Raw genomic sequence first — 12,869 nt, forward strand, 5'->3', positions numbered from 1 at the left:
AGCAATTAGCAGCTTTCTGTACTATAAACAGTACAAGGAAGCCAACTTTGTCGGGTGACTGTAGGAAAAATATAAATATGTAACGCAAGCGCAAAGTGTCTTTGCTAGCTACACAAATAACTATTTCCAAAACGTCAACATAATTTTCTCGCTATCATTGCTATCAAAAATGTAAACAACTCTCTAGAAATAGAAATAACAACTTACACAACAAATTTAATCTCTGTAAGTTTCCTACACTTTACATAAACCCATTACTATTGAAACACAATCAACAATGGAAAACTAATCGATGATGATTCATGATTCAGTTATTGGCACTGGATTATAGCCAACAAACGTGTAGGAAGGAACCTAATGGAACTGTGTGGGTGTGACGAGAAAAGAGAGAGATAAAGATTTGACAGTTGACAGTTTGGCCTACGTGCAAGAGAGAGGGGACAATTAGACAAGGGTGGAAACTCATAGAATGTTCTAGAACGTTCTGGATGCGTCGTAGTATATTTTCTGTGGTCGTATACCCAATATAAAAGCGCACCCTAGCGGGAGCCGGCCAGTCGATGTTGTGAGTTGATACAAGATCTTACAAAAGTTTGTTCACGCTATTTTCTGATTTTCATTGTTGTTCCTGATATTCTAAACGTAAGTGTGTTTTATTAGTAATGATTGTTGTGTAAAGTGTCCACAGTTGATATGAATAGTAAAATGGTATACGGTTAAAAAATTAAAAGCAGTTTAATAGTCGATGATTTAAGAAACACTTTACAATTTTTTAGGTACTAATTTAAAAACGCGTAACAATAATTTCTTTGACTCACAAAGAACTTTACACTTGCATTATTTAACAAAATTATTAAAGACTGCCTATTTTTCAAACTAATTTGTGCATTGTAAAACTACCATTATCAAACAAAATTTACAATATAATTTGTACAACTTAAGGATGTACCAGTTCTACCTAATCAAGAAGATTTCAGTATCCAAAGCAGCATGCTATTCCCGCAATAGCGAGCTAATGCTTTAATATTTTTAATTTAGAGAAATCAGCTTCAAAATAAATAATTATTTAATATTGAACACTAGCATTTCAATATAAAACTAACCATGATACATTATTTATTTACCAAAATAATGTGTAACATACGAGTACAAAATGCCAGTTCGCACACTAGTTACACAAATAACTATTGTGTTTTACAACCTTTTTTGTATGCTGCTAGCTAATTTTTTTAATAGCCTTGTAAGTTTTTACTTTTATTTACTATTTACTTCAGGTTATTTATAAGTACATTTGTAAGGTTGACTTATAATCAGAAATTACTATTTGAAGAGGTCTATTTCATGCTAAAATAGCATACTTCTACAGTTTAATTAGTAGAAAAATTTGAAATGTTTTGAATATAATTAATGTTGGTTTTGAAAACTGTGCACAAATACATAGTAAAATCCAGATTTAATTTTATAAATAATATTGCATTGTCTAAGCATACCTGTAGTCTTAGTCTTAAACCTCTTTAGGATTTTTGTATTTTTGGAGATTTTTGCAAAGTACAGTGCCTACTAAAACTTTCACGAGAGAATCTAAACTCTAAAAACTGCTAAGAACAATTAAATATTAAACACTATTGTCTGAATACCTTGATCTTCTCTCATCATTGTTACTTGGTGAAATTTTCCTGAAATATTTCATTCTCAAACTACCTTTCACAACTTCTTTTTCAAATTGGACAACTATAACATCGCATGTTATTGGGCGATTATTAAATTTGCCAAATTAAATTAGATGACAATACCAGATAATATGTTGTCAAAAATAACAAGTATCGTCACCTTTTTAGGTACCAAAACACAATGTCCTTTATGCCTGTCATGCGGTCTACCAGCTCAATTTTCAAGAACTTGTCATCCCTGAGCAGAATATCTTCTCAGGGTTTGCTTCAATTACCACACACACGCTCATACAATGTAAGGGGTTCAACATTCTCAAATACTACAAAGCATGAAAGTCGTTAAATAAAATTTGGTGTTTATCCAACATGATTTTTAAAGCAATCTTCGTTTTTAATGCATTATTTTTTTCATTTTTCATGCTGTTTTTAATTCTAACTTGTTTGGGAGAGAAATTTTTATTTGTACTACCTTTGACTATTATTGTAACACAACTACTATTAATACTTCAGTATCCAATATTCAATGGTACTACTTCACAAGCACTCCTAATAGTATATTTTCATCACTTTTTGACAAGGTTTCACAAGCTTTTTCATCATATTGCACCATTATTTAAGCAAACTAGGTTAAAAAACAAAAATACTTTACATGTAAAGAAACAAACAACTTGTAACTTGTTTTAAATGTTGCTATTTCAAACAATGATGTTAAGTAACTAAGTGAATAATTTTGTCCATTACGATTATATTTAGTGTACATTATACTTTGTAAAACTATTGACAAGTCACCAAGCTTCCAAATAAGTTAACAACAGCTGACTTTTACTCACTGGGGAGAAAAAGAGCTGCTTTAGACCCGCAAAATACATTAAAAACGGCTGTTTTAGCTGCAGTATGACTAAAAATAAATTCTACCACTATATTATTATCAACGACATTTTTCAAACTGAATTCAGCTGTCAATGTTTACCAGAATTTTAATGACCCAAAATAAAATCGACTCATCTTAGTCAGTAATATTAAACGTTATACTAGTTATTACACACATTATACACTCATTCAACCACTCACACACTCTCCTTTCACTATACGGTTTTCGCCTTATTGTTGAAAACCACATGGGTAATTTTTGTTAGTAGCCTAACGACTTTAGACCGTGCTGTGTAAAAGGAGCGCTAACGTAAAGAAGACCATGAGAGCTTTCACACTAAGGTTACGGCGACAGTGGAAAACTGTGCCTGTGCCGCCTTCTTGCAATCGTCGACTGTCCACTGAACCGAGCGGTTGGTTGTCGTGCCATGGCTATGCGTCAGTGAAACACATGGTTAAATGCAAGCTTTAATACTCTGTACGGTTTTTATTCCAATGGGAGCCCACCAGCCAGTGTAAATAGATCAGCTGTGCAATGTTTATCGTATTCAATCTGACCTGTCAATTGGACACTGTTTATGTTTATCAAGACTTTTTAAACACAATTATCCCACCATACAGTCAGGAACGTGTAATGTAAAAGAAACATAGACCTGACATAAAATTGTACAGTGTTTTCAACCAGATGTCGGATACCATAGTGTGAAAGGGAGTGTTGCCATTAAAAACGTCAAGCTGCAGTGGCGTAACAGAAGGGCCCGCAATGGGGGGGGGCCCGGGAGCTGAGGGGGCCCTCGAACCGGTGAGCGGGAAACGGCGAGCAGAGAGGCCCGTGAGCCGAGTGGGTCCGAAAAATTTGGGTTCATTCTTATTCAAATGTATTACCATAGATAAAACATAGTTCCTTAGTAGATTTCCCATCCTTATGGAACAGCTGAAGCCAATTTTATTGTTAGTTCTGTCCGGTTTTGTTTAGATGTCGTGTTTTGATTACAATTTGTTTCTATTATTTTAGGGTTAGTTTTTCATTATTTGTGACACTGTTTGGGTATATAGCTAATGGACGAGTTATTGTTTATTATGATCAGATAGTTTTATTTGGTTAAACGAGGTTTTAAATTAATGAAATAGCAAGAAACAAATTGTAAACAAAACACGACATCTACAGAAAACCGGACAGAACTAACGATAAAATTGGCTTCAACTGTTCCATAAGGATGGGGAATTTACTTAGTAATGGTCACTTTCTACTCTTGTTATGAAATATACTATTTCACTTGAGATCTATTTTACTAAAACTTTTCTATAAAACTTCACCAATGCTTTTTTTTCACACAAACAAACAATGCCATTGACTTTGAATGGGCAAGTAGATGTTTCATCCTATCCGTAAAATATGTAGCAATTTTAATGTGTGTTTCATGTTATTTATGTTTGAGTTTAATGACGTGAGTATGCTCAATATATAACGTCAACTTTTGCAGATGTCGCTGGTTCCGTTCTTGATGCGAGACTTTATCCGCGAAATGGATCACCCGAGACACTACGACCGATTCGGGATGCCTCATACACCCTCCATGCTGGAAGTACCACCCTGGAAACTGCTTAGCCAAGTGGAGCCTGACGCAACCATTGTCAATGATAAGAAACACTTCAAGGTAGGCCTAACTAGGATATATTTGAAAAGTCAAATTTTTCAAAGGGTGATTTATTGAATTACAATTTGAGTTGTAAAAAGGTTTGTAAGGTAAAAGTTTATCCTCTTAGATTTAATTGGTGGTCTACATAAATGTGTAATAATCAAGCACTCTATGTACATACAGATTAATAGTTCGTTTTGTAGGATAACATTTAAGACAGTAATGTGTTTAGCACTTTAAATATCTCAGTAACAATTTTTTTTTATTTTGACTATAAGGCTTTATTATTTAGCAACACAAAATAATTTTTCTTAGAGTTGTTGACCTGGTTTATGAATTCTCCAAATAGAAGCGGCTTAACATGTTTGTTCCAAATGTTCATACAAATCAAAGAATTTTCTCAAGTGATCCAACTTCAAATTTCAAAAAGCATTTTTTTTTTAGAGGTTTGAGGCCTCTTATTTTGTATTTGCCCGTCCATATAAGCCCAGTGGTGGATCTAGAACAGTCACAAGGAGGGGGGGGGGGTGAACTGTGGGGGAGCTGGGGTGTTCGGGGGTACCACCAAAAAGTTTGTGTAAACCAAGTCTCTAAAATTGCTGTTTTATACCATTTATTTGTCCAAAGTTAGTGTGACAAATTATTTTACACACTGTGCATGCACTACTGTATTACATGCAGTAAAAAAATATATATGTATGCCCGAGGGGGGGGGGGCGGTCGCCCCCTTTGCTGTACATGGAACGTATCCAGCAAAACAAGGGGTGAGCCGGTACAGTGCCAGAGTGAACTGTGAACTGTACTGATAAAAGTTAGTGGCCGTACCAGGATCCAAACATATGACATTGCTTTCTTTTGGGCCCTAATCCTGTAGCGCTGACTCAACATCTACCATTTAGACCATCTACATTGATTCATGTATACTAACACAATCTTTACTGTCCAGGTGACGTTGCACGTGCAACATTTCAAGCCTGAAGAATTGACAGTGAAGGTCGTCGACAACTTTGTGATTGTCGAGGGAAAGCACGAGGAGCGTCAAGACCACCACGGGTTCGTTTCTCGGCATTTCACTCGTCGTTACCACCTGCCGGAGGATGTCGACGCCAGTGTACTGCAGACTACGTTGTCTTCTGACGGAGTTCTGCAGCTGCAGGCTCCTAAGAAAATCCATGAGAAGGTCGGCAGGACTATTCCGATCTTGCATACAAACGCTCCAGCCCTCAAAGTAGCTGAACCTCATCCACAGCAGGTAGAGGAGAAGAAGAAGTAAGACTGGAGGTCTCACCTCAATACGTACCTTGTAAGACTGATTTATTTACTTTTTAATTTAATTTATTTACTTGTTCACTGCAGGAAACAGATTTTCTTGGAATAAACAATTTTTTATTTGATTCCATCATGTTTTTGTTTGAAATGTTGGTATGGATTTGTTTTCAATGTTTTGTAAGTTAGTAATGTTTGTGTGTGGTGTTTTTTAGTAGAAAAATTACGTAATTGTCTGCTTCAGATAGTTATTAATTTTAAAGTCTGTTTCCTGAAAGAGTTATTTGTATTATTAAATAGTTTGTAAATAAACTCAAGTTTACAATAAAAGTTGTTTCTTCTCTTTCTGTTTCTACCCAATTCATTGACAATCGTTTAACAAAAGTAGGAACGAACATTAACAATAAAAAATCTTACGACAAAGGTAAACTTCACTTAGTTTAGTTAAGAGAAAGTTATTGAGACTTAGGGTTGAGTAGGTACAAGGATTGATCAGAAAGTTTAGTAAAAATTAACAAAGTAAGTAGTAAAGAAATTAGACCATACCAGTATATATTTAGGCAGGACAAAGTTTTAAGACTAACCTAATTTAAATGTAATTTAAATGCAACAATCAGATGAATCTGTCTAACATGGATTTAAGATTCCTCTGATTGTCCTTGTTAGTTAAACCAAAGTGGGACTTTTTAAATGAGAAATTTATTTATTTTTGGGTGCTTCAATGGCAAATCATATCAAATATGTCTTTATTCATAATATGTACAATGCAAACCCCTTGATAGCAAAAATCTATGGATGAAATTTGCTATAAAACATTTAATTAACTTTGTTAATTTCCCCCTTAAATTTATTATTACCTATTAAAACTTTTTTGTAGCAAATGGACGTGTCAAGAAGTTTAATTAAGTATTAAGTACCTTGACAACCACAGAGTAAACGTCTCATCACAAAATTGTCATCAAGGTATATTAATTTGCAAGAGGTTGTTCTTGAGAAAAGAGAAAACTGAGGTTTCAACAAAAAATCCATGTGGTAGTTTCAAGCTGATAACAGTTTTTATTTGGGCACAATGCTGGCAACATAGTGTAAACAGCCTATCTTTTGACTGTTCTTAGAGAAACTTAGCCGAACTCTATACTTCCCAAATCGCATAGAATCCATTTTGGCAATTTTTCCTTTGACATGATAATCTATAAAGTGGTAGGTTCCCTGAAAAATGTAACCTTATAAGAATTACCAAATCTATATAAATAAAATTACAGTTTTCTCTGTACATTGCTTAGAATCATGCAGTTTTTGGTTATTTTTACGTTTCATAGCCTAAGAAAGCCGAAACGAGTCTTATCTCAATTTCTGTCTGTATGTCTGTTTGTCCATTCTGTGACTTCGACTGTAACGCCAAAATGTCATTTTACGCGGCCTACTCCTAGAAAACTAGAGTACCGATCAAGGTTCTAATCGTTTTTCTGTATTTACTGGATTGGTGAGAGTGTCTTTGGCTATAAAAACATGGCCTCGCTTCTTTGAAAACAAAATAACGAACCATCAAAAACCCAATTTTGTTCGATTTTTGTCAAATTTTCTCCCAATGTTTACTATTACATTTTATGAAATAACGATCAGCTGTTTGGATTAGTTCTCACTTCTAGCTGTCACTGATATGTTTACATTAAAAGTTGTTTACAAATACCGCAACCATTTCCGATCAGGTTTAGTCAGCACATCCAAACCTAGTGAGATTAAAAACGTTGTGCCTTACTTAACCGGTTTAATTAATCGCAAGTGCAACCATTGTTCTTGAGTTTTGATAACCGGGGAAAATACCGTGAATCAGTGTTGTATTAGTGCAAGGAAACTTAAATTTTTTTAATCATCGGCACCAATACCGTAGCTTACAAAGGTTTCCACTTATTGACGGCGCTTCAAGGACAGTTGTGTAAAGTGCAAAGTAAAAAATCACAACTGCAGTGGGTGATCGTGGATGTTGCTGCGATTTTGGAAGATCTGTCTGATTTCGCTGTGATCATACCGTAACGGAGGTTAAACTTAACAGATGTAGCTAAACTCGCTTTTCCAATGTGTCACTTTTGGTTTCTACTTACTTACATTTCGACAACGATATCGGTACTTTTCCTACTTAGGAAATAAAACTACAAACGTACAAAACCCCAGATTTGTGCGTTTTTTGTCACATTTCCTCCGAATGTTTGCTAGATATATGTACCTACCGATTAACGTTTAGAGATTACGTAATCTTTTAAATGAAAAACCTTTGTTTGGATAAAGGTGGTTTCTTCAAACTGCCATTAATATGTTAACATTAAAAGCTGCTTACAAATAATGCTATTAATGGAAAATAACTTTGATTTTCGAAAACTTAAAAACAAAATTAAAACGAAAGGAGATTAATAACTTCGGTACTGCACCACATCAAGTGAAAGTTTTTTTAGCAAACCATAGTAAGTTTTTAAAGCTTTACGTTGTTAATGTTACATGTTACATGTTTTGTGGCCTGTGCATTTATTTATTTATATATTTGCCAACAGATGAATTAACACCTATAATACAGTTTGATTAGAAGGATAGTTTGCATTAGTCGTAAGTACGGTACTACAGTTCTTTTCTCAAATGTAAAAACGTTGGTTGTTGGTACTGCTACTTTTTCTTAGAACCGGTGGTAGCAGTAAGAATCATTTTTACATACAAACACATAACTATTTTCACTATTTATTTATAAACATTGCACCTTATTGCTTATTAAATTTAATTGATGTCTTACTGTATAATTTTTAGCGTTTTCTGTCTGGACTCAAAAATGTTGTGTGGACTCAATTCTGTATTTGTGTGTGTATGTCTGTTGGTAACGCATTAATGTCCTTATTTTTCGTGGAAAAGACAAGAGCACCATTGTTAATAACAATTTCGACCCGAATAAAGTGTGCAGTAGTGAGGTTGAGGTAGTGTTTTAACTACTTTTAACCAGTGTGAAAAGTAACTTTAAATTACAGGCCTATCTTAGGGCTATGCCTCATAGATCTATACTGTAAAGCAAATCCTTTCATCGTTTGATATAAAATATGGACTAACACGATCGGGTGACATAATTGCGAAGCATTCGTTTTGGCTTTGAAACTGTCAGATATTGTATTTGAGAAGGTTTATATGTGTTCCTAAACAGTTATAGTTTTGCCATCGTAACTGGAAAAATGCACACTAAATATGCAAACCAACTCCTGTTCTGAATATAAGGTTTTAACTTACTACTAGATTCCTGTACGTAGAACGGGCAAACAGCTAGTTCAAAATAAAATAGAAAAAGTGCACTATTTAAGCGTTTTGGCTTTTTCAAAGAAGGCAGTTTGTCCTTGTCCTGAGTTTAAACCCCACAAATCACCGATGACTTTTATCTGTACAGTGAACTATACGTATATGTATATAATTCAATAAGTTCAACTATGAAAATGCTAATAGTAATAATTCACGAGGATACATGTGATCTTGGATACCAGATTAAACAATATACTGGTTGATAGATCACTAAAAAGAATCCAATCTATGGAGGGGGGAGAACAAATTGATTTTGTACCTGCAATAAACATTAAGGGCTAAAGACTTATTGTCAAGTCTAATTTGATAAACAATTTGTGAAGTAGGCTGAACCTGAAAATTAAGACGGTCAGACATGACTTTACTTACCTTTGGTATTGGACACTCCGGGTTCTGAATGTTAGCGGATTTCAACATTTGGAACCAGATAGGAGTCATAGTTTTTATGCTGCTACAGCCCTTAGGGAGTCCCAGTTTCCAAATGAGTCCAATAGGTGTCCACTTCCCATCAGTCAATATTGAAGCATCTCCTTGTGCCTGGAAAGGGTTTGAATGTTATTGGTTTCATTGAGGCTTTGTCAAAAACTAGAAGCAAGAAATCAAAAATCTTTCATGACAGTCAAAAGAAGTTTTTCCAAATTGTAAACAAATACAACACAACCACAGAACAGTTAGTGAGTCGGTGGCTCAGTTGGCGCCAGACTTTGCGCCCAAGGTCTCTAGTGTCAGTACAGTTCACCCTTTACTGTATTAGCGCACCCCTTGATTTGCTTGATATGTTGTTTGCACAGGGTTCTGTGGCCCATGTGGACAGACAAATGCAAGTTAAAGGAAGCCACCTACCTCATTTTTAAATTCTTTAAGTGGTTTCTTGTAAAATGTTACCTCTTCTCGAACCTGCTGTTATACTGAAATATGTTTGTATCACAAGCACTTCATGCAATAACAAAAGGTTGAGTGAAACGACAACTAAAGATTTAAACACATATCTCCTTATTTCTCTTGATCTTTTAAATTCAGATTTGTTCAGACTAGCTAGATTTCTAGAACTACTATTTCGGGGAAAGTATGAAACTAGTTTTTATTTAACTCAACCGTTTTTAGGTGGAACAATGAAAATCAGTTCAAAATACAAAAAAAATCTGTAAAATGAGTTTTTCTAAAAAATTTTCTAAAACATCCACATTTTTATTAAAAGAGATTTTTCAGGATGCCTCTACCCTCAATTTCGCCACAATTTGAGCCCTTGTTAGTACTGTGATCAAATATTCATTCTTACTTTTTTAGAAAAACAAAATAAACTAACCCAATTCAAAATAAAGAGCGAAGAGCACAACCACATTAAAAATTGTAGCCCAAGCCCTCACTACCTAGATTCAGTATATTGTTTTGCTGTCTTTAAAAATGTTCTTTGCTATGATCGTACACTTCATTACAAAAATCAAATCTTAGTATAGCTTTAGTTTAACTTTAAACCATTTACCTTAAGCTTGTCTGTTAAACCGAAGGGTAGTTTGAGATAGCCCGTGTGAACTATCTTCCCACTCTCATCAGTTCTTGCCTTGGCGGTGACTGTGATCTCGCCAGTACCCTTTTCTGCGCAATCCTTGACACTTTCCAAGACTACATTGTACGGCCCCTAAAAAATATTGTAGCTGGTAATAGGACAGTGGTGTAAATAACAGTGAAACATCAAGATCCTTAAAGGTGCCACAACCATGGTCAAATATTCAAATACGATGGCAGAAGGATAAGTTACAGGTACCGAAGAAATTAGGTAGTCCAAGTAATTAGGCAGTTATTTTTGTCTAAATACCAAAAATCAATAACCCAATGATATATGGCAATTAGTTTTCAAATGAAACCTTAAACATTTCGAAAATTTCTTCAGGTGTGATACAGCACCTTCTGATTTGTCTGATTCTGATTACTCTAACTTGAGGTAAATTGGTAACTGACTAGTTGTTGCAGCGAGGCAAGAATACTTGAGAAGAGAATATGTGGGCCACAAAATCTACTGTAAAAACAGTTACACTTACACACACACACACACTTACCATGATAATTATACAGGCTAGCCTTAATATTGTACTTATCGATTTTTAAATTAAAATCTCTTGTGTATTTGCATCAAACTGTGTGGCAGAATCATGAATACTAGAAAAGACAACATAAACAAACATAAACAAATGATGTTTTTGGCCCGAAAATAAACAATATTTAACATTGCTTAAATGGAATTGCCAAAACATATGTTCAATGCTATTAGTATAGGATTCGGGCCAACAACGTCATTTGTTTATGTTTATGATCCATACCGGTATTTTTCTAGGATTCGTGGGCAGAATCAAAAGGTTAACTCAGGGAAAAGTACACAAACTATATAAATAAATATAAATGAAAACAAATGTAACAGCTGATGCATCTTCAATATTATTTTACTTGCATGTGTTTTGTTAGTAAACAAATCTAACTAAAATTCTTTCAAAATCCCTGACATGGATACCTTTAAGACGGTCCCAGGGCTAAGCCCTGAAGGTTATCACAAAATCGATGGTGTATAAACCTATTCCATGAAATTATACATGTATGTACCAAGTTTCGTGGCCATCGGTGTCTGAGTGAACTGCCAAACAAATATACAAACAAACCAACATCCTCTTTTATACTTGTAGGTTAAAAACAATTTTTTTTTTCAAAATAAACTCACGAAATAAGACTACAACTGTCTAAAACTATCAAAAATTCACTCACACTCTCTTCTCCGTTGGCTCCCCATATTAGACTGGATACATAGATCGTCAGGAGAATAACACATACACAGTGGACGACCATCGAAAGCTGCAACAAACAAGAGAGATACCTGGGCAAACATACTGGTTATATATGTGACAGAATTGCTATGAATCACGCATCATAGTTATCAGCTGTTCACTGCATGATCTCATATGTACCATGTCAGGACAATAGGTTAGATTGGAGGATAGATAACTTGTTAAACACTGTTGCACTGGTGCTGGAATAAATTGACTGATGTAATCAAACAAGGAAAACTCATATTTTGTCAGCAAATGAGTTTGTGGATGCAAAAAATACTGAAAAGTTCCAAAAAGCTTATTTTTAGCAACCATGTTGTGAATTCCTGGTTTTATGGTTGCTTTAATACTAATGCTGTTTAAGCTTTCAAATAATTCAAAGTTCCAACAAACTATTTACAACATGAAACAATCTATCAACATAAAACAATTCAAAATGTACAAAATACATCATGACATCCATAATATTTCTGTGAACCAAGTTCGCAAAGAAATATTTTAAAACTATTGGATTCAATTGTGTTCATTATTTTCCCCACTAGAAATTGGTTTATTTGTTAGCTTAGTCTTAACTGAAAATGGGTTACCACATCTGATATTTGTTCTCTGAATAGAGTAACATTAGTTTGTTAGCTATTCATGAACTTAAAAACTTGTACAATAATATCAACAAATGATTTGAGCTCTTAATCTAAGCTCTGCAACATCTACTTTATTTGGAATTTGGACGCAATTTGTTTTAAACTGTAGTCAAATCAAACCATACTTTATACAAGGGTCATATACCCAAGTACAATAAAATGGTGTTATCCCCAACAAATTACAAAAATATACACCAGAAACAATACCGTAAGTCACAATAAATTGAAGACTGTCTTTCCGTTACTATTTAAGACTTAAAATTAACTTACTGTAATTTTACGTTAACAAAAGTCATTCACAAAGCAAAGTACTACTATTTTCTTTGTTTGAAGTTCATTGTTGGTGATGGTGAGTTAATGTTAATGTATGACTTGACTGCTATACAGTGCATATTTTTTTACTACTACCAGTGTACCAGTAGTGTATTCCAACTTAGGTTGGGCGTTTGTGTATTGTTAGTTGTAATGTGTTAGTTAAGTTATTTTCACCTGAGGACGGGATCAGATTCCAGATCCCGAAACGTTGTGTATTGTTTTTTTACATTCGTGATGGAAAATGTCTGCAATAAACCTTTGAACAACACTACTATTTTGTTAAGCATAAAGGTATTTGAATGATTATTGAATTGGTTTATATTT

At 34.3% G+C, this 12,869-nt stretch overlaps 2 protein-coding genes across 4 annotated transcripts; one reads left to right on the forward strand and one right to left on the reverse strand.

Annotated features, from left to right (window-relative positions):
* Positions 1-531: 531 nt before the first annotated feature.
* LOC128986528 (protein lethal(2)essential for life-like) lies at positions 532-5,678 on the forward strand. Of its 2 annotated transcripts, XM_054406937.1 has the most exons (4): positions 532-642; positions 1,839-1,965; positions 4,025-4,198; positions 5,127-5,678. In XM_054406937.1, exons 2-4 carry the CDS (start codon positions 1,852-1,854, stop codon positions 5,451-5,453), a joined length of 615 nt encoding a protein of 204 aa, XP_054262912.1. In that variant the 5' UTR covers positions 532-642; positions 1,839-1,851; the 3' UTR covers positions 5,454-5,678. The 2 variants fall into 2 exon arrangements, with proteins under 2 accessions (XP_054262912.1, XP_054262913.1); XM_054406938.1 differs by lacking the exon at positions 1,839-1,965 and having other exon boundaries at positions 573-642.
* An 800-nt stretch (positions 5,679-6,478) lies between these two features.
* LOC128987903 (uncharacterized) lies at positions 6,479-11,612 on the reverse strand. 2 transcript variants are annotated; one of them, XM_054408989.1, is made up of 4 exons: positions 11,528-11,612; positions 10,257-10,412; positions 9,143-9,310; positions 6,479-6,655 (listed from the first exon to the last, which is right to left on the reverse strand). In XM_054408989.1, the coding sequence occupies exons 1-4, from the start codon at positions 11,606-11,608 to the stop codon at positions 6,503-6,505; spliced, it is 558 nt and encodes a 185-aa protein (XP_054264964.1). In that variant the 5' UTR covers positions 11,609-11,612; the 3' UTR covers positions 6,479-6,502. The 2 variants fall into 2 exon arrangements, with proteins under 2 accessions (XP_054264964.1, XP_054264965.1); XM_054408990.1 differs by lacking the exon at positions 11,528-11,612 and adding an exon at positions 10,831-10,885.
* Between the last annotated feature and the right edge of the window lie 1,257 nt (positions 11,613-12,869).

The sequence above is a fragment of the Macrosteles quadrilineatus genome, unplaced genomic scaffold (genome assembly GCF_028750875.1).
Source record: "Macrosteles quadrilineatus isolate MER2022 unplaced genomic scaffold, UCM_ALF_1.0 Scaffold_2__2_contigs__length_208266976, whole genome shotgun sequence".
Lineage (NCBI taxonomy): Eukaryota > Metazoa > Arthropoda > Insecta > Hemiptera > Cicadellidae > Macrosteles > Macrosteles quadrilineatus.